This window comes from Crocodylus siamensis, chromosome 1 (assembly GCF_052110815.1).
Source record: "Crocodylus siamensis isolate JL-2025a chromosome 1, ASM5211081v1, whole genome shotgun sequence".
NCBI lineage: Eukaryota > Metazoa > Chordata > Crocodylia > Crocodylidae > Crocodylus > Crocodylus siamensis.
In genome coordinates, this window is record NC_143395.1 from 31,679,090 (window position 1) to 31,700,345 (window position 21,256).

At 45.9% G+C, this 21,256-nt stretch overlaps 1 protein-coding gene across 4 annotated transcripts in view; it reads right to left on the reverse strand.

Annotated features, from left to right (window-relative positions):
• Positions 1 to 6,257: 6,257 nt before the first annotated feature.
• TRAPPC12 (trafficking protein particle complex subunit 12) overlaps positions 6,258 to 21,256 on the reverse strand; it is a 102,212-nt gene continuing 87,213 nt past the window's right edge. For 3 of the 4 annotated variants that reach the window (XM_090032705.1, XM_090032715.1, XM_090032696.1), the window contains 4 exons: positions 12,955 to 13,053; positions 8,827 to 8,927; positions 7,951 to 8,038; positions 6,258 to 6,615 (listed from right to left, as the gene is read on the reverse strand). In XM_090032705.1, coding sequence (XP_089888831.1) covers positions 6,373 to 6,615; positions 7,951 to 8,038; positions 8,827 to 8,927; positions 12,955 to 13,053 — 531 coding nt within the window. In that variant the 3' untranslated portion in view covers positions 6,258 to 6,372. The remainder of the gene's footprint in view (positions 6,616 to 7,950; positions 8,039 to 8,826; positions 8,928 to 12,954; positions 13,054 to 21,256) is intronic. The other variant, XM_090032724.1, reaches the window with a different exon arrangement.

Sequence of the window (21,256 nt, forward strand, 5' to 3'; positions counted from 1 at the left end):
CTTCCATTTTATGAACAGGAAGCAATGTGCATCAATTCAGCAGTAATAACTGAATACACCTTCAGGATTTTAAAATTGTAATTAAATATTTTTCAAGTTAAATGATAATGTACTTTTTAATGACTGACTCAGTTTAGAAGTCATACATTCCAAGTTTCCTCCATAGGATTTTTAATCGGAAAAAAAGTAGTACAAACACAGCAAACAACTTGTGCAACAACAGGGAGTGAATCTGAATCCAAACTGATTTGTGGGGGGAGAAGGGGGGAGGGGAGAGGGAGGTCTTTGTTTACCTAAGTGGAAAAAGAAAGTTTGGGTAATTAAAATGACACTTGTGGGCAGCTTACATGACTTTTTTTTTAAAAGGTGAATCTGGCCCTTTTACTAAGATCACTGATTTTACTTCACTGTTGCTCTGACTGCAATCATTTACAGTAGTGCGTAGCAAATGTAAGATCAGCAAGTGTAAATTAGAACAACAGCATTTTGTTTCTACTTTGCACAGTGCATGTGATGAGAACCATGTGCCTGGTTTATGGTCCTATGGTACCATCTGGCCTATGGTACCTAGAAATAGAAAATATCTATTTAGACCTCCAGAAATTTCATTCATGAGGACACACAAGATACTAATTTGATGTGACACTTTACCTTAAGTAAGCTATCAAGAGAATCTTTGTCCTATACCAAAAACAAAAATATTATTTTATTGTAAGTTGAACTATTTAATTGGAATTGTTTGGTGCTATTTTCCAGGTCTGCAAGAAAAAATGATAGAAATATGATTTTGGATATATAACCAGTTAGACAAAATACTAAGCATGGAAACAGTGGATCATGTAGCAAAGAGTCTACATATAAAAGTAAAATAGAATGAATACAGCCAACAACATAACGGATCAGGTCCTGTAGCATTAGGGTGTTTAGTGCCATTGGATTCAATGCCATTGGGTTACAATCGAAAATGACACCAATATGTTGTATTCATCAAAAGAAAAAAAAAAGATACCAATAGTTTGTTTCCTTATTTCAGTGGTTTTCTTATTTCATTGTATTTAAACAGTTGCTAAGGAATTTTGGTGGCAATTAAGTTCACCACACTGAGAAAACTTTATGTAAGCAGTGATCTAACAAATGTAATTGTCTGTCTATTCATCTTACATGAATTTTGTTCAGATTCAACTATAAAATATTAATCCCAACCCACATAAATCCTATACCAATTTTTTTTTTTAGAATTATCAGAAGCATGGCAGCCTACTGTATCAGTATACAAATAACCATTTGGTAGTTTACAAAAAAGGGTCAAAATTTCATCTGTTCAATAATATCTGTAAGGCTTAAGTTTTCAAAAGTAATCAGTAATTCAAGAGTCTTGATTCTTAGAGGGAAAGTAGTGCTTCCTAAAAAAACCAGTCCCCTGTGGATAGTCATAATGCACATCCATAAAACTGCTACTCATTGAAAAATGGAAGTGTTAGTGTCTAGAACAGAGATTCTCAGCCAGCCACAGCACACTGGGGTGCCTTGAGATCTTTTGAAGTGTGCCACACAGTATTAGGTATGCAAACATAATTCACAAGATAAACCCGGAGGGTGCGTCCACATAAGCACGCACGTGCCTTTTGCCCCGCCTCAAACCCCTTTGAGGTGGGACAGCAGGTGCGTGTGGGAATGAAAAAATGTTCCCCGTGCTGCAAGTTTGCAAAATTAGACCCCTGCATAGCCCATGCCCGGGTTGACCTGGGCCCCGCTGGGCGACTTGGGTGCGCGCGGGCGGCGAGGTGGGCTCTCACGGGGGCAGCTCCTTGCTGGCCTCTCCCTCCCACAGCCATTGCCGGGGTTGACCTGGTCTCTGGAGGACTTGTACTCTGTTGAGTTCTCAAAGGAATGCCTGGGGTTGACCCGGTGACTGAAAATCCCCATAGGCTTGCATGGGTTTGACCTGGTGGCTGCAAAGCCCCATTGACTTGCATTGGGTTGACCTGGGCTCTGAAAGTCCCCATAGGAATGCCTTGGGTTGACCTGGTGCCTGGAATTGCTGCCGCCCTGGGTTTCACTCCCAAACAACTACCACGAGTGCAGACACAGGACCTGCACAACCACCACGGGCTTAAGCCTCCATAAACTGCCCCCTGCACCCAGGCTTAAGCCTCCAAGTAGTGCCCCCCCAGCCTTAAGCCTCCATCTTCCACGTCCCCCCCCCCACTTCCCCGGTTCCCCTGCACCCAGGCAGCTCGGGCAGCTCCGCCGGACCGAGCAGGGCATTGCCAGAGGCCCGCCACAGGCTCCAGGGCATGGGAGCAGGCCGGAGGCTTGGCGGGGAGGCCTTGGAGCATGCTCCACCGACTCCATGCGCCGGTTGTAGCAGTAACCCCAGGAGCAGGCTCCTGCCAGGCCCTGCCGGGCCCGGGAGGCTGGGGCAGCGAGGGGTGGCTGGCCCGGGCCGAGGCAGCAGGGGCCCGGGAAGCCCTTCGCGAGTGTTTGTCAACCTGGAGCTCTGCAGGGGGCCAGATACCGGATGGAGGCCGGGCGGGAGTTCCAGGAGCCCAGGCATGATTCCGGCTTCGCCCGGTGACCTCCTCGGGGGTCAGGTGGGCTGCGGCGCTGGGTCAGGGGCCGCCGAGTTAGAACTGGGTTGATCTTGTGTCCGATCTGGGACTTAGAAAAATTTCGAGCCGGCGCGGCCCGGAAGTCCGTATGAGGTTGTTTTTGAACGTGGCATCCGACCCTTCAATCCAGGAGGGCGGACGCTTTTGGTGGTTCATCCCGGTGACGGGGCCGGGTGCCACACCCACAAAACTTCAGGGAATGGTTTGTGGAGATTTTTGGGGTCACGCTTTTCGGGACCCTAAATGCCCATCTTCGGTTCCAGGACAGTGGCGAGCGCAAGCCCCGGGGCAGAACCGGGCTGCTCCGAGCGGCGGTGTGTGAGTTTGGTGCCCGGGTGCCTTGTCAACCAGGGGCCCAATCCTGGCGGGGCCGGGCCGGGCGGGGGTTCCAGGAGCCCGGGCACGATTCCGGCTTCACCCCGGTGACCTGCTTGGAGGTCGGGCGGGCTGGGGGCAGCTCGGAGGGTCCTGGCAGGCATGCGGGACCCCGGGGTGGGAGCCCAGCGACCCCGGCAAGGAGCGGCTGGCCCAGACAGCCCTCCGCGAGCAGATGTCAACCCAGAGCTCCGTAACGGGCCCGATCCGCTTCAAAAAGTGGTGTAGGGCATTGTCCGGTACCATGCCCTGAGGCAACCGGAGGCTGGCTGCCAGAGCGTCTCTATGGTTGCCCCTCACCCTGGTGCTGAAACATGCGGCAGGCCAGGCCGCGTGTTTCAGCACCACAGCTCTGGTGCTAGTGGGGGTTGGAGGAAGGAGAAGAGGACCATGGGGGAGGACCCTGACAGCCCTGTCCACTCCCCCAGCCCCCGTCCCCCTGCCAGGCCCCCAAGGCCCCTGACCCCTACTGCAGCCGGCTCCTCCCCCCACCAGCCCCAAGGCTCCCTTCCCTTACCGCAACCGGCTCCTCCCCCTGCCAGCCACCCCCCAAGGCCCCTCACCCCTGCCCTGGCCAGCCCCGTCCCCCAAGCCCTGCCCCCTCACACTTTAAAAAAATCCCTGGCACTTACCGGCAGTTGGAGCTGCTGTCTGGCTGCCTGGGGCTCCCACCCACCCAGTGCGGGGCAGGCTGGGCCCTCCTGCCCCTCCGCTGCTTTGGGTGGGGCTCTGCCAGGAGGCACTGGAGCCTCCCAACCCTGCTTCTAAGGTAAGCAGCGGCTTTTTTTCCCCATTTATTTTTCTGGGTTTTTTTTTTTAAAGTCATGGTGCCTGGGGTAGTGGGGGTAGCTTTGAGGGTCTGGGGGTGCAAGTTGGGGTGGGTGGGGCAGCCATTGGGGGGCTGCAGCAGCTGGTGGGGGATGGGGCCAGGTGGGGTATCAATCAGGGGATGGGGTGGGGCATGTGGCCCTGTGGGGCCTGTACCTCATGTGGGGGGACGAACCCTGTTGGGGGGGGATGAACCCCCTGTTGGGGGGCTGAACCCCCTTTTGGGGGGCCAAACCCTTTGTGCGGGGGATGAACCTGTATGGGGGCCGAACCCTTTCTGCAGGGGATGAACCCCATGTGGGGACCAAACCCCATTGGGCGGCCGAACCCTTTGTGTGGGGGATGAATTTCCTGTTGGGGGGCCAGACCCTTTATGGAGGGCCAATCCCTGTTAGGGGTTGAACCCTATTTTGGGGGGACTGAACCCTTTGTGTGGGGGATGAACCCCCTGTTGGGGGTCTGAACCCCTTGTGTGGGGGGGGCCAAACATTTTGTGTGGGGGCTGAACCCTCTGTTGGGGGGGGCACAGCCCTTGTGTGGGGGCCATCACCCTGTAGGAAGGCAGCAAAATATGTATTCATGAAACCTGCATTTAGAGTTCACTTTATTATGATGAGAGACTTGCTTTAACACTGTAGATATACCAATATAACATTGTCCAACTGATCACTGTCTCCATCTCTGTCTCACTCCCTCTCTCTCTTTATAGTGGTCTTTTGTTTTACTTGTGGAGGAACATGGATTTGGGGGTATTTTAGAGTGACTGTGGGGGTTTTTTTATCAGGGATTTTTCAGTTTTCCGATAGGGAACACCAGAATTCCTGTTAGGGAGGCCAGTGGCAGGACCCTGCTTGCTCAAAGCTGGCACCTTGGACCCATCTGGCTGTGGCTGACTTCGTGGCCAAATGGGGCCAGGAGGACATGCTTTGACAGTTCAAAGCAGGCCACCACACCCAGAACATCTTCCGGGCGATAGCTGGCCAGATGGCTGGGCAGGGGACATGCATGGCAGTAGTGCTGCACAAAGGCCAACCCTGCAACTGCAGTCTACTGGCAGCTGGCCCAGAGGGGCAGATGCCTCTATTGGCTCTGCAGTCCCCATCTGAGTCTGGCAGGTGCACAGTGGGTCACAGCCAGGGAGCAGCCCTCACTGCCAGACTGCTGCAGTGGGTTGAGGGTGCAGGGAACTCTCAGGGCTGGTTCAGCAGTCCAGCTGGCACAAGGGGTAATGTCCCCAGGTACCAACTGGCTGGGGTCCAGAAGCTTCTGAGAGCTAGTAGCCCTGAGCTACTTGCCAAGGCAGCTTTTTATACTGCTGGGGACAGCACAGGTGCTGGCCCTGGGCTCTACTAGCTCCCCCTGGCTGAAGATCTGGGAGGAGCCAGGTAGGTTTATTTTGCCCCAAGTGGCACAATTTGCTCCACAACAAAGTACAAGTCCAAGCATGTGCGCTGATGCAAAAAGCCCCGGCACAAATTTGCACCGCTTCTATTTGAGCTGCTGCAAGCGCACATGCTTGCATGTGTGGATGCGCCCAGAGATTTCAAATAGGAGTCCATTCTGACATGTTGTGATCATTCTGAGTCCTTTGCAACAGAAGAATTGCTCTATTTTTCTGTAGTAAAAATAAGTGACAATGTAAGAGCTGGCATTTTTTGAAGGGTACCTTGAGTCTAAGAACATTGAGAACCACGGGTCTAGAAATAAATGAGACCATACTCATGGATGTGGTCTAAGACTCCAAATACAAGAGGTACTTTGGATCACTGTAGTTCAGGTGATGTATCACTTCAGTGCAGGATGCATGATGGTAAACTACCCCAACTGATACCTGAGTATCAATCCTACCCATTATTGTGCTTGTACACCCTGCTTATCCCTCTTCATCTTAGACTATTTTAAGTATTAGAGTATCTGGAGTGACTCTTCAGCAAGTACATAAAAGTTAAGGGTAGTAGCAGGTTCTTCTGTGGCTCTAGAGATTTCCTTTAAGGATTTAAGTACTGAATTAAGCCCTTTTCCCATGAGGGCTTAAACCATGAGAGATGCACTCAACTGTGTGGCTTGGGTAGTTGGGGGATATGCACAACAAGCAGTTGAAAGGAAAACCTGTGGCTAGGATTTCACTTTTGTAATACATGCTACTTACTCATCCATTCCCATGAAGTCTTAGCTATGTAATGAGATCAGCTGATTTAGTATTTTCTTCACTACTCTCTGAAAGTGTTTATAGCAAAACCCACTATGACAAGTTAGCTAAAATGCATACATAAAGGAATACATCTGAGTAATTGTGATTGTTGGTATATACTACATCTAGGAATGACTAAATTGTAACAGACCCAATAAATGAAGCTGGCTATAGATCAATGAAATATCCCAACAGTGGTAGCCAGTGTTGTTGTTACAGACCATGTAAATGTGTAGTAATAATACCATAAGTTCACAATTAAAAAGATTTTATTTCAATTGTAAGAGGAACATTTACACATTAGCAAGAGTATGTACAATTTAAATATTAGCCTTTCAGAAAGAAAACTAAATAGTTGAAAATGAGCTATCCTAATTTGAGACACTGTGTGTTAAAGCTATCACCCTCTTTGACAGCTACAGCCTCGAGCAGAGCCTGCTTCTTCTGCATACTGCGGGATGACTCCAATTCATACATAGTTGTCAAATTGAAAAGAACACTCTCATGTAGGTAGTGTTTAGGGTCCTGCTGAACCATTCCTTCCAGTTGCCGGAGGGAATCCTTCAATTTTCCCAGATAAAGCAGACAAACAGCAGCATTGTTATTAGCCTGGAGAAAGAGATATTATGTATTGTATTATGTATAAGTCTAGAGTCAGACCAAATTTGCCAAGTATTTAGATTTACTTATTCCCTGCCTTAGTCCCTCCCTCCTCCCCCCAAATAATTGCATTTTATGGATTGTCTTCTTCAATATGACCCAATTCTCACTTTCTGGGCAGTGGGGGGACCAGTAATTCTCAGCAGCTGCCCTATAGCAACAGGACCTATTGACCTACAACAGCTGAAGTTCTCAAAGACAGAAGAGCTTCAGCTGGTTTCAAGACTGGCTGAGGAACACTACTCATTAGTACATGTTAAAAGCAAGTTGAAATTGGTTTCAGAAAGTACACCTGCCCTGAAGCCCTGTCAGTTCTTTCAGCTTTACAATTATATCCTTCTATTTTCAAATATGTTTCTCTCCCCTGATGCTGTGTGAAAGCTCCACCCAAACAACAGGGGGAACTGTTTTACTACAGAAACATGTCAGAAACTGCCTTTTAAGCTAATGGGGTTGTTCACCAACCAGGGCAGCCCAAATAAATCCTAGAAGTCAAGTTATTTTTCTCTTTCCTCTGCAGGAAAGAGAAAAGTTTATCAACATGAGTTACAATAATACAAAGGGCTGCTTAGCAACAGCAACTCCTCCACTTTCTGAAAGCTTAGGGAAGAACATGGCCTTTTTCTCTAGAGAGCTCTATTAGATCTACCACAGCTGAAGGGAGATTGCCTCAATTTTCAGCAGATATATTTGTAGTCCAATGTCACAAGACTCTTACTTAGGTACTCCCTGAACTTGGGTGTCTGCAGTTTTAAAGTGGCCTTGGAACAGTGCAGTAGAGATACATCCAGATGCCCAAGAATCAGCTCATTCTCAAGTGATTGCATACAGAGTGCTGTCAAAAATGCAAACAACTGAACTGAACAAAACTGATAATTCTCTAATCTCTCAACGATTGCTAAAGCTTTCATTTGCAAAATGTTAAAAAATATTTACAACTTGATAGTATCTCTTTGATATGGTCAACAAATCAATTACTTTATGTTGATAGCTGCCATTTCATTGTACAACTTGTAATTCTGAACTAAAACAAACAATAAAAGCCAAACATACAAACCCTTGCAGAGCTGTCTTGAAACAAAATAAAGTTGAATATATGCATAATAATCTCATCCTTCACAGAAACAGCTTTTTTCTTCCTTTGCTCATCTATGTCTTATCAATGTTTTGTTTGGACCTTGTTTCACTTTCATATAAAGCTCCCAAGCCACCCTGGGCACTCAAATCTAATGGATTCAGGAATCACTCAGGTGTCAGTAAACTGTAGAAAAGGTGGAGGTTTACCACAGCATTTGATGGGTCAATCCTTAAAATTTCTGTGAAGAATCTGTGAGCTTCTGCAAAGTTATTCTGACCAAGATGGAGAAATGCTCTAGAAAGTAAGTCACATATAAACTAATTATCATGAAACACTTAAAGCAAGAGTATATTTCAAAGGAAATGACACCATTTTTTATTTCTCTATGATAGATCTATTTGCTCTTCACAGTGTAATCTTGAGCCAGCACGGAGACACTGATTCACAGACAAATGAAGTGACACACATCACTTCATTTGACGATTTTACTTGTTCTGTCCACCAAAGCAATACTCTATACTATTTTTATTAATTTAAATGTTATTAGCATTCTTAAAGTAATTTCTCTTATGGAAAGAACAACCACTCTATCTGTTTCCAGAACATTTTTCATAGTATTATCTGTCTAAACATTCAGCCACTGCGATAAACTGAATTCCCCAACACACAGTTGTAATTTCTGCTGTAACCCCTAGCACCTGCTTGAAGATACCACACATAGGGATATTTACTACCAGATTTGTTTGCAGGATAAAGGTTCAAGAATAGCTCGTCTGTTCCCAAGACTTTTTTAGGCAAATACATATATAGAGAAAGCAGAGTAAAAATGTAATCTGCTTTGAAGAGCGAGCATTAGCTTTGTAAAATCAGTTCCGATAACTAAATGATCATAATTTTGATCCAGAATAATGCGAATACACCAAGTAATACAGGTCTCATGGGTCTACATGCTATTCAGCCTCATTTGTGACGCATGTAGTTATATAAAAGACAGGGGATACTCTCAAGAGTACTTTAATATTCTTAATGTGTACTTTGCAAAACCATATTTTTAATTTTCAGTTAGCTATTGAACTACCTACCTGTTCATTAAAACCATAATTTGATTCTGTAGGCCATTCAACTTCTGAGTAACATTCTCAACATCTTGAAAGTATTTTTCAGCAGTTTTTATGTCTCCAATCTGGAGGATAAGATCATAAGAAAGTTGTTACAATCAGAAGACGACATAAGAGATCCACCTATACTGTGTCTTAATGGAAGACTCTTCCACAAAGAATAAGAATTTGAACAGGTATTATATATCTGATATGATTTTGTATCACTCTGCGTGGGGTAAGGCAATTATCAAGTGAGATGCTTACAATTCCACTTTAGAATCGCAGCAACAACAACAAAAAAGTTCAATTTTCTCTCCACTTAACACTGTGATTCTCCAATTGCAATCTGTGGAGCTTTGGCTCAGCTATGGCTCCACTTCTTTATTTCTAGCTGTTTTTAAAGGCATCCAGGGTCCTCTTTGCAAATAATTCAGTTTGTAAAACTTGCTAGAAATGAGAAGATAGCAGAGCTACCTCTAATAAGGGATGATGATGCTATTGCACAGGAGAGGAAATAGTACCTATTGCAGACTCAAGGACCCCTGGACAGTACTCTGCCACTCAAATGTGACACAGGAGCCACCTTGAGTGTCAGTAAAGGAAACTGTAAAGGTGGTCCTGACATGAATTTAGAAGCATTAGACTAGATGATACAAGAGAAGGCCTAATGGATTTGGGAGCTGGCAGAAAGCAGACTAAAATAAATCATTTGGAGTGGAGGATAGCAGGTTGTAAGGGGTTGAGGTGGAATTTCTTTTTTTGGGGGAAGTTCCTTTGTAAAATTTTTTGCAGAAACCACTCACATCTGCAAAATCACAAATATGCAAAGCACTCAAAAGCTGCCAGGTGAGAAGTCATTTTTTGACCATGATATACCTTGCCTGATGGTCAGAATTAATTTAGGAAGAACAAAGTGCAAAACACTGTCAGAACTGAACTGTATCTTTACCTTTTTGTATTCAAGAGAACCATTTGCTAGTCTGAATTAGGAGAATTTCTCCCCTGTGCTCTCTAAAATGCAACACTATTAAAATAGCTCTGTTCATTTGTCTTTGACATGAAAATATGACAACTATTTCTTTTACCCATCCATGTGGTAGAATGCAAAGTTTTTACTTTCTGGTTTAAGTAACGTCATTCCAGAAGACGAAGGCAAACACCAATCAAAAGAGAAAATGAATCGTATCATTTAATTCCAAAAGGAAGTGCAGGATGGAAAAGATGAATTATTTAGGCAGTTTGCAGAAGTTTGTAAATATAACAAATATAACATAAATATAACAAACCTATAATATAACTATCTTAGGCATTGAGAGGGTATTCATTATCACAGTCTAGGTGAAGCTGATGTACTTCGACATAATACTGCACAGCTGGATTCAGGAAAAAGTAAACACCATGCCTTCCAAACCCTTTTCAATTCAGATTAAATTTTAAAATCTTTTCTAATAAAGAATAAAAAGCATAGGAAAAAGTTATTTATTTGCAATATCTAAATAACAAATATAGAATGAGGTGATTGCTACTTAACTTTAGATTTGGTTGTAGCAAATGCAATTTTTAATTTAAAATCTGGATGTTGTTTTCTGTATTACATGTGGTCTTCATCTATCTTGACTTCAAAAAAGCCTTTGATCTGGTATCCCATGATCACCTCTTGGCCAAACTGGCCAGTTGTGGCCTTGGCTCCACCACAGTCTGCTGGCTGGGAAATTGGTGCCGCGATCAGACCCAGAGGGTTGTAATGGATGGCAGTCACTCATCATGGTGTCCTGTGACCAGTGGGGTCCCCCAAGGCTCTGTCCTTGGACCCATATTGTTCAACATCTTCATTAATGATGTGGACACTGGAGTCAGGAACGGACTGGCCAAGTTCACCGATGACACCAAACTTTGGGGCAAAGCATCCACGCCAGAAGATAGGCGGGTGATCCAGGCTGACCTGGACAAGCTCAGCAAATGGGCGGATGAGAACCTGATGGTGTTTAACACTGAAAAATGCAAGGTTCTCCACCTTGGGAAGAAAAACCTGCAGCATCCTTATAGGCTCAGCAGTGCTACGCTGGCTAACACTATGTAAGAAAGAGACTTGGGGGTCATCATTGACCACAAGATGAACATGAGCCTCCAATGCGATGCTGCGGCTAGGAAAGCGACCAAATCGCTGGCTTGCATCCATACATACTTCTCAAGAAAATCCCGTGATGTCATTCTCCCCTTGTACTCGGCCTTGGTGAGGCCGCAGCTGGAGTACTGCATCCAGTTTTTGGCTCCAAAATTCAAAAAGGATGTGGGGAAGCTTGAGAGAGTCCAGACGAGCCAACCGCATGATCAGAGGTCAGGAAAACAGACCTTATGACAACAGGCTGAGAGCCATGGGGCTCTTTAGCCTGGAAAAGTGCAGGCTCAGCGGTGGTCTGATGGCCACCTATAAGTTTATCAGGGGTGACTACCAGGATCTGGGGGAACGTTTGTTCACCAGAGCGCCCCAAGGGATGATGAGATAGAACCGTCATAAACTACCGCGAGACCGTTTCAGGCTGAACATAAGGAAGAATTTCTTTACTGTCCGAGCCCCCAAGGTCTGGAACAGCCTGCCATTGGAGGTGGTTCAAGCACCTACACTGAACACCTTCAAGAGTAAATTGGATGCTTATCTTGCTGGGATCCTATGACCCCAGCTGACTTCCTGCCCTTTAGGCGGGGGGCTGGACTCGATGATATTCCGAGGTCCCTTCCAGCCCTAATGTCTATGAAAGCTATGGTCACCACATCATATCTATGTTATTCAATGTGTGGGCGTATTAACCCCTCAGGTATCCAGGAGAGCCCGTAACCAGTGATTTTTGGTTCAACATGGTGAAAACGGGTAGATGCCATTTAAAATCTCTGACTACAAAATGACCTGCACCCTAAATCTAGGTGAAGGTCTTTATACCCGTCTTTTTTTGGATGCCAACTAGAACCTTGTCCTGTATTACTCAAATACAAAATGAGGTTCTTCCTGAGCTGGGGGAAAAAAGCCTGTTCTCTTATAGTCGCATACAAGAAAACCTCATTAAATACACTGTCTGTCATTAAACTGCTGCCAAAAGAAGACATGCTCAGCAATGGACACCAACTATGAAGCTGATTAAATACAGCAAACATACAAATGGGAACTTACCACAAGAATAGGCTGGTACAGATCATCTCAATAAGATACATGGTAGTGCCCATTGAGTGTAGTCCTCCTTAGCACCAACTCTTTTTCAAATGATGGTGAGTCACTACACTGAACTACATTTCAACTTCTTCTGTACTCCTATAGCTGAGCTGTGCCTTTCTTTCCCATTTCTAATGATTCCTGTTTCTTAACCATCCTTAAACGTCTAGCAAATGTCACCAAACGGGGCCCCAAAAGAGTTCATCCAAAACATATTAGTTCAATGCTATGTAGTTCCTTGGGCTGGGTCCCAGCAGATCAAAATCATTTCAAGCCATGGTGACCCCATAGCTCAGAACTCTACTCAGTACGTGTGTGTACTCCAGATAACACCCCCAAAAGGATCTCCCACTCATGACTGGAACGGGGTGTTTCTTGCCATGAATCCTGGGATCCTCCGAAATTTTATATCTAGAGGCGGCACAGGACAACTTGGTCTGACCTTGGGCGTCGCTAATCATGGAGGGCAGGGCCACATTAATATGCAACAGGCTAAGAGAGAGGGTGACTAAGATCAAGTAAGGCTACCTGAGTCTGAGAAGAGAAATTCATTTTTTTGGTGAAAACTTGGCCTTTCATTGATGGATGGCAGTCAATGGGAGTTTTGTTACTGAAATCAGCGAGATTAGGATTTTACCTTCTGAACTGCATGTATTAGGCATCTTTTCTATGGTTTCTTCTTTGTTAACATAAATGTTTTTGATTTAATGTTGTACTTCACATTTCCTAATTTACTCAAAAGTTTTACAATAAAAACCGTCTTTTAGTTACCTTTAAAGTCCTATGTATTTTTCGATTGCTACGTATGTGCCTAATAAGAATACTAAATCAGTTTTAAATACAAGTACTTGTTATATTGCTGTCAAAATAAATGTTATTTAGCATACTCAGAGTGAAGTATATACCTGAAGGAAAATTCTTCCAATTCCACTCAACAGCTGAGGCTCTTGTTGTGGGTAATATTTGATGACAGTGTGATATGCATCTACAGCAAGTACATAGTCCTGAGGGATAAGAAGAACATGACTGAGTTTGATTTATGCAAACTTTTATTTACGTGTGCATGCAATAAACAGGTATCAAGGAGAACAAATCTAAAATTAAAATAGCTGCATATTGTGAGTGTTAATGGTATATCCTTTCCATCTGGTTAGGGAACAGGTGGGCAAAATATGGTCTGTGGGCCAAATCTCGCTCGCCAAGGGATTTTGTCCAGCCAGGCATGGGGGCAGCTTGGGTTGTGGTGCATGCGGCTGGTCCCACTGCTCCCAGGCACACAGCAGGGCTGGGGTGGCATGGTGGCTGGACTTGCTTCCTGGCGCCCCCAGTGGTGGTGACTCCTGGCTTCTGCTGCTGCTGGACCCAGCCCTGCTGTCTAGGCACCCTGGCCTGTCTACCCTGCACCCACCCCTGGGGGCAGGGCACATGTTTGGGTAGCTGGGATGGAGCCATGGGCAGATAGGGAATAACATTTGGGAATGGGATGGGTCAGGAATCATAAGATAGTGTGGGGTCAGGCCTGGGGCAGAACCATGATCTGCTCACCACATGTCCCTACAATGGGTGTTGGTTCTGCAGGGAAGGGCATACAGGGAATGGATCACTGTTCTACCCTGGGCCCCAGCCCTGCCCACCTGTTCCACTCCTGGACGCACCTCTCCACCTGTCCACAGCCCCATCACATCTGCCTGGCCACATGCCCTGTCTGTGTGGATCCTGGCATGGAGACCCCCAGGATCACTGGACTGTGACAACACAGGGCTGGGGCCCAAGCTGTGATCTGTTCCCTGCATACTTCTGCCTACAGAACTGGTACCCATTGCAGGGGTGTGCAGGGAGTGGATCACGGCTCTGCCCCAGGGCATGGCTCCATGCTGTCACTGCCCCACAATCTCAGCCCCATCCACCCATCTTGCTCTTGGATGCCACTCCCTGCCCATTCATAGTCTCATCCCAGCTGCCCGGCTTAGAGCACAGCCACTTAGTGAGTTTTGGTGAGCTGTTGCAGGGGAAGAGGGAGGAAGAGGTGTTGACTTGGTGCAGCAGTGGGGTGCTGACTTGGCCTGTGACAGCTCACCAAAGCTGCCTATATAGCTCTCCAGCCCAAATAATTGCCCATCCCTGTGGTACGGGATAGTTGAATACAGTGACCTTTTTACTGTTCAGTCGTTTGGAAACATCCAACACACCTAATGATAAAGTTACACACTTTCCTTTAAATTTCTTTTTTGTTCTGTATTCTTAGTGTATGTTCAGCTAAATGACTCAAAGAATCTGAACATTTATTTTTCAGTTTCAAAAATGATTTAGGATGGGATTTTCAAAAGTGCCCAAATTACTTTTGGGAACAAACCCAATTTAGTTAGCTTTAGTCAATGGAGTTCATATGCTTAATTGATTTAGGTACTTTGGAAAATCCTGCACAGAAATTGGAATATAAGAATTTATGATGGGCTACTGAGAATCAAAAAGATAGGGACTTGAAGACTCTTTGTAATCTTTCCAGGCTGTGCATACAAGCATCTGAAGAGCACCATTATACACTCAGCCTAGTAACCTTTTGCTTTTTCCCATAAATTTATAGTGGTTACTTTACCTTTCTTTAATAGTCAGAAGCTAATTTCTAGGGCGCTTTTCCTGCCTTCTCATATTGTCTGTTATCCAGGGTAGAACATGGATTGGGCATTGGATTTTCTTCTAATTCTGCATTTAAAATGATCCCTGACCCTGATTATTACCTGTCGCATACTAGTTAAAAAAAAAAAAAAAATCAGAGGTCTTTGGAGTATGATCAATTTATGAAAGGGAATACGACATGGTTGCCTTTGATGGCAAGGGACTAGACTGACTTGATGATCCAGGAAATCCCTACCCTGCTTTTCCAATTAATTTCTAAATTGTGAGCATATGCACCAGAAACAATGATCACTTTGTAATGTTTAATAATTGACATTTGGAGCTTTTATTTTCACTCTGATGCACTATATCAAGATAAATATGTTTATATTTCTAGATCAAAGATAGCAGATAGAAACAGCAGGTAGGGCTTTTGTTGGTTTTAAGATTAAATCTTTTTTTAGTCTGTTTTCTAAGTTTTGGATGAACCAACTACACAAGTGACATTTATCTTGTTTCCTACTCTCCCAAATCTGCAGGATGTTAGGAATTTCTGTACTAGTTGCAGACATTCTCGTTGAAGGACTCAACTGAAAATGATGCTCCTTTGGGCTGGGCACTCTAGAAGTGGATGTCACGAGACCGTTCCACAAAGCATGGGAGTAACTCTGATAGTGGAAATGGAAGTGAAACTCACTAAACTCTTCCTCTATAGGCACCACCAACCTTGCAGTACATATGAACAGCTCTTAATCCCTCAGAATCTGCATGGGAAAGGCTTTATGCTCATTAACAATGGCTAGACATTCCTCCAAAAATACTAACACTACACTTATGAGAACAAGATTGCTTTCTGGACAAATAAGTTTATTAATATCAAATTCTGACCATTTGAAAGCTAAGAAGGGCAGCACCCTCCATACTCTGAACTCAGGCAGACTCCCACACACAGATCATATCAAGTCTGCCATATATTATTCTAAAAAGGAACAGTTCCTTTAACTAAAGCAAAAATAAAAGTATACTTTTCACCCCCACATAGGTCATCATAAGTAGGATTTGAACTCAACCCAATCCACAGGTCAAGAAATTGTCTACTCCAGAAGTAGGATTTTTCATTTGATCGTTAGTTCTGTAATCCAGTAATTCAGACATAATGACTAAATGGAACACTGCCAGAAGTTAACATTATTTTAAAAAAAAATTAAAAATGGAAAAAATTCAATTTTTAAATTATATTGACTTTTATCTACTTTGTTCCAATTTAAGTCCCCAGAGACCACTCCAACTGGGACAATATAAATGAAGACCTAAACTGTCTATAATCCACTAAAATAATCTAAATTAAATAAGTGGAACACTGTTGTTGCCAAAGTTTTAAGGAAAGTCACACTACTTAACTAGAAGTCATTAACTAAACACCTGGAAATGCTTAACTTGAAAGCAGTACCCTCTTCCGCTGGTACAGCAAAAATACTTTCTTTAGTATTCATTCAACTCATTCAGTTCAATAAATAGTTAATTGAAAGGTCAGAAACCAATTGGGAGTTGATAAAGCAGGAAAGTATTTTTTTCTTCTGAGCTATGAATAAAGATGAGTTGAAAAAGGATGAAATCTACTGGCTCTACTCTCTTAAAAGACATGGAATCCAGAAACATTCTATTCAGTTCATTTCAATTCAATAACTACAGATCATTTTTTCTTTCTTAAGTCTCCATTATGTTTAAGATCATTCCATTTAACTCTTAGAAAACAAATTTAAAATGCCATTTTTAAATTTTAGTTGAATACCAATTTCCATTCAGGTGTGGCTTACCACACAAATGTGAGTATAAAAATAATCTAATAAATAAGAAATGCATCTATTTCCTATCATTTTCTAACATAAATAAATGCAAAATTAAGAAACTGAATAAATATAAATGAATCTCCACAATTTTGTATATACTATTTTTCTGATTAGCACAAAAATTAATGTACAAAATTAGGTATAAAGTTACATCTGGTTGAAAATCATTTAAATGGATTAATGATTATGAACTAATGTGAATCAACTCCTCGTCAGGAAAAATAAGTAAAAATGTAAAACAAAAGTAAAACTGAATGATTTAATACAATGACTAATTTTTATCATGATTTAAATACTTTGCTTTAGCATAGCAGTAATAGCAGATTGCTGTGTGGGGCTTAACAGTGATCCGAATCACCGTCCCAAGTCAATTCGGCAGAATCCGATTCGGAGATTCAGCCATGGCCAAATCAGCCCCATCCCCCTGCCTACTCTCAATGGCTGCCCTGCCGCTCTCCCACCTTCTGGCTTTTTAAAAAAAAACAAAACAACACAAGCCTCCACCCACTGGCTGCTGCCAGGCCGGCGGGGGGGGAGCCAGGGGTGTGATCCTTGTTGTACCCTGATGCCCCATGCTGTGTCAGGGGCTCTGCCACAAGCCCCGTCCCCCTCCTGCTCTCCCATGGCTGCCCAGCCCCAGATCCCGGCCCTTTAAAAAAAAAAAAAAAAAGTCCTGACTCATGGCTCTTGCCAGGCAGGGGGCGATCCCTGCTGCCCCCCCACTGCCCTCCATTGTCTGGGGGGCTCTGCTATAAGCCCCCAGAACCCCCGGGGCTGCTGCAGCAGCCAGTGAATCCGGGCTTTTTCTTTTTTTAAGGCCTGGGAACTGGGCCAGGCGAGGCAGCCATGGGGGGCAGGGACAGGGGGCTGGGAGAGTGGGCAGGGGTCAGGGAGAGCCCCTAACATGGTGTGGGGCAGCAGGGATCGTTCCTCTGCCTGGCAGCAGCCTGTTTATGTGGGTTTTGTTTTAAAGACCCGGGAGCTAGCCTGGTCAAGGAAGACATTTTAATTGGTCTCCGGATTCAATTTGAATTTGGAGATTCAGCCACCAAATTGGGTTGACTCTCCCCTAAATCAAATCAGCACCTGAAGATTTGCATAGCCTTAGAAATCAGTCTGACCCCGAGGAGAGGGACAAGACCCTCGAGCCAGGAACCTCTGGGTTTTAGTCTCAGCAGGAGGGCTGTCACACATCAGTCAAAAGTCCCCATCTTTAGCTGCAGATTTTCATAGATTTCTTAGACATTCATAGTTTCATAGTTTCATAGTAGCTAGAGTCGGAAGGGACCTAGGTAGATCATCTAGTCCGACCCCCTGCCTTGGCAGGAAAGAGCACCGGGGTCAGATGACCCCGGCAAGGTGCTCATCTAACTTCCTTTTAAAAATCCCCAAGCTAGGAGCCTGCACCACTTCTCCTGGAAGCCGGTTCCAGGCCCTAGCCGCCCTGACTGTGAAGTAGCGCCTCCTAATACCTAATCTAAACCTACCCTCCGCCAGCCTGTGACCGTTATTCCTGGTCACTCCTGGCAGCGCACGGGGGAACAGGGACTCCCCCAATACCTGCTGATCCCCCCTGACCAGTTTGTAGCAGGCTACAAGGTCCCCCCTTAACCTTCTCTTGTGGAGGCTAAACAGGTTCAGGTCCCGTAGCCTCTCCTCATAAGGCTTGCCCTGCTGACCCCTGATCATACGAGTGGCCCTCCTCTGGACTCTTTCCATATCGTCCACGTCCCTCTTGAAGTGTGGCACCCAGAACTGGACGCAGTACTCCAGCTGCGGCCTGACCAGTGCCGCATAGAGGGGGAGGATCACCTCCCTGGACCTGCTCGAGATGCATCTGTGGATGCATGACAGGGTACGGTTGGCCTTCTTGACTGCCTCCCCACACTGCCGGCCCATGTTCATCGTGGAGTCAATGACGACTCCAAGATCCTTTTCCATCTCTGTGCTGGCAAGAGGGGAGTTCCCCAACCTGTAAGTGTGGTGCCGGTTCTTCCTCCCCATGTGCAACACCTTGCACTTATCCGTGTTAAACCCCATCCTATTCTCATCCACCCACCGTTGCAACCTGTCAAGGTCAGCTTGTAGCCTATTGCACCCTTCTAGTGCACCCACATCCCCCCACATCTTAGTGTCATCAGCAAACTTGAACAGGGTGCTTTCTACCCCCTCATCCAAGTCACTGATGAAGATGTTGAACAGTGCGGGCCTGAGGACCGAGCCCTGCGGAACCCCACTGCCCACGTCCTTCCAGGTTGAGAAGAACCCGTCCACTACCACCCTCTGGGTGCGGCCCTCCAACCAGTTGGCGACCCATTTGACTGTGTGGGCATCGACACCACAGTCTCCCAGCTTTTTGATGAGGACAGGGTGTGAGAGAGTGTCGAAAGCCTTCCGGAAGTCCAGAAAGACTAAATCCACAGCAACCCCTGCGTCTAATGATTTGGTGACCTGATCGTAAAAGGCCACCAGGTTGGTCTGACAAGACCTGCCACTGATGAACCCATGTTGGTTGCCCCTGAGCATGCATTCCCCCGCAAGGCCCTCCTGGATGTGTGCCAGGAGAATTTTTTCAAAGAGCTTACCCGGGATTGAGGTCAGACTAACTGGCCTGTAATTTCCCGGGTCCTCTTTTTTTCCCTTTTTGAAGATAGGGACCACATTGGCCCTCTTCCAGTCCTCCGGCACCTCACCAGAGCACCACGAGTGCTCATAGAGCCGCGCCAGGGGTCCTGCAATGACCTCGGCCAGTTCCTGTAGAACCCTAGGGTGAAGATCGTCCGGACCAGCGGACTTCAACACGTCCAGCTTCTCCAGAAGTACCCTAACTAACTCCTCGCTAACCCCTGGCCCAGGCGTGTCTCTCCCGGGGCCCGAGGGGGGCCCAGCAGGGAGGTGGCTGAACTGGTCCCTACTTAGGAAGACAGAGGCAAAGAAATCGTTAAATATGTTAGCTTTGTCATCTGGCATGACGACTAAGTTGCCCATCGTGTCCTGCAGGGGCCCCACATTACCCGGGACCCTCTTTTTACCCCCTATGTATTTGAAGAAGGACTTCTTATTGTCCTTAATCCGGGAAGCTAGTCCTATCTCCATCTCTGCCTTGGCCTTCCTGACTGCCCCCCTACATCCTCGGGCAACTGCAACATAGTCCTTCTTGGTGACCCCATCCCTCCATTGGGTGTATGCCTCCCTTTTAGCAAGGAGACATTCCCGGATGCTCCTAGTGAGCCATGGGGGTTTATGTGCCCTCCTGCTCCCTTTGACCCTTGTTGGGATTACCTCCCTTTGGGCATGGAGGATCATCTCCTTAAGGAGCAACCACTCACTTTGGACATCTGGCTCCCTTCCCCTCTGGGTCCTCAGCACTTCCCCAATGATCCTCCTTAGCTTGTTGAAGTCAGCCCTCCTAATGTCTAGGGCTGTTGCCTTGCTGCAGCCCTTTGCCACCTTACGCTGGATGGTGAATTCCAGCAAGCGATGATCACTGTCTCCCAGGTGGCCCATCACCCGCAGCCCCCTCACCAGGTCATCACCCGTGGCCAGCACCAGGTCCAACAAGGCGTCTCCCCTGGTGGGGCTGTGCACCTCCTGGGTTAGATGGAGGTCCTGCACTCTGGCTAAGAACCGACGTGAGCGGTCAGACTTGGCTGACTGCTCTTCCCAGCAGATGTCTGGGAAGTTCAGGTCCCCCATGATGACCACATCCTTAGCCCTCACTGCCTCTGTGAGCTGACCTAAGAATTCCTGGTCGAGCTCTTCTCCCTGGTTGGGAGGTCTATAGTAGACTCCCACCGTTAAGTCTCTATCCCCTGGACTGCCTTTTACTCTAACCCAGAGCACCTCAGAGTGCCCCCCCTCTACCCCCTTGCTAATTGACGAGGAAGTATATTCCTCCTTGATGTAGAGTGCTACTCCTCCACCTTTTCTTCCTATCCTGTCCCTCCTGTATAGCCTATAGCCCTTGACACTCACTGCCCAGTCATGCGATGAGTCCCACCACGTTTCTGTGATCCCCACTATGTCAGGGCTGGTGACAGCTAGGAGGAGGGCGAGTTCCTCCTCCTCAGTGTTAAACACCATCAGGTTCTTATCTGCCCATTTGCTGAGCCTGTCCAAGTCAGCCTGGATCACCCTCCTGTCCTCAGATGTGGATGCTTTACCCCAAAGGTTGGTATTATTGGCGAACTTGACCAGTCTGCTTCTGACTCCAATATCCACATCATTAATGAAGATGTTGAACAATATGGGTCCAAGGACAGAGCCTTGCGGGACCATACTGGTCACAGGGCACCATGATGACTGACTTCCGTCAACCACCACCCTTTGTGTCCGACCACGGAGCCAGTTCCCCAGCCAATGGATTGTGGTGAGGCTGGGGCTGTAGTTAGCCAGGTTTTCAAAGATGCAATCAGGGACACCAGATCGAAGGCTTTTTTAAAATCAAGATATAAGACATCAATCTCCTCTCCCTTGTCCAGGTGATAGGTCACCTGGTCATAAAAGGAAATAAGATTGGTCAATAACGTCTAATGCTTCTGAGGAAAGTGAAAAATCCCTTTGACATGTAGCAACAGGAAGGGAAAATAAATTCCTTTCTGGTCCATTGTGGCAACAAGCAAAGCCGAGAAGCATGGGAGATGCAGATAGCATAACTACTCCTAGATCTTTGTTAAATTTCTTGAACAGCTCTAATGATGGAGACTCCACAACTTCCTAGGCAGTCTATTTCACTGTCTAA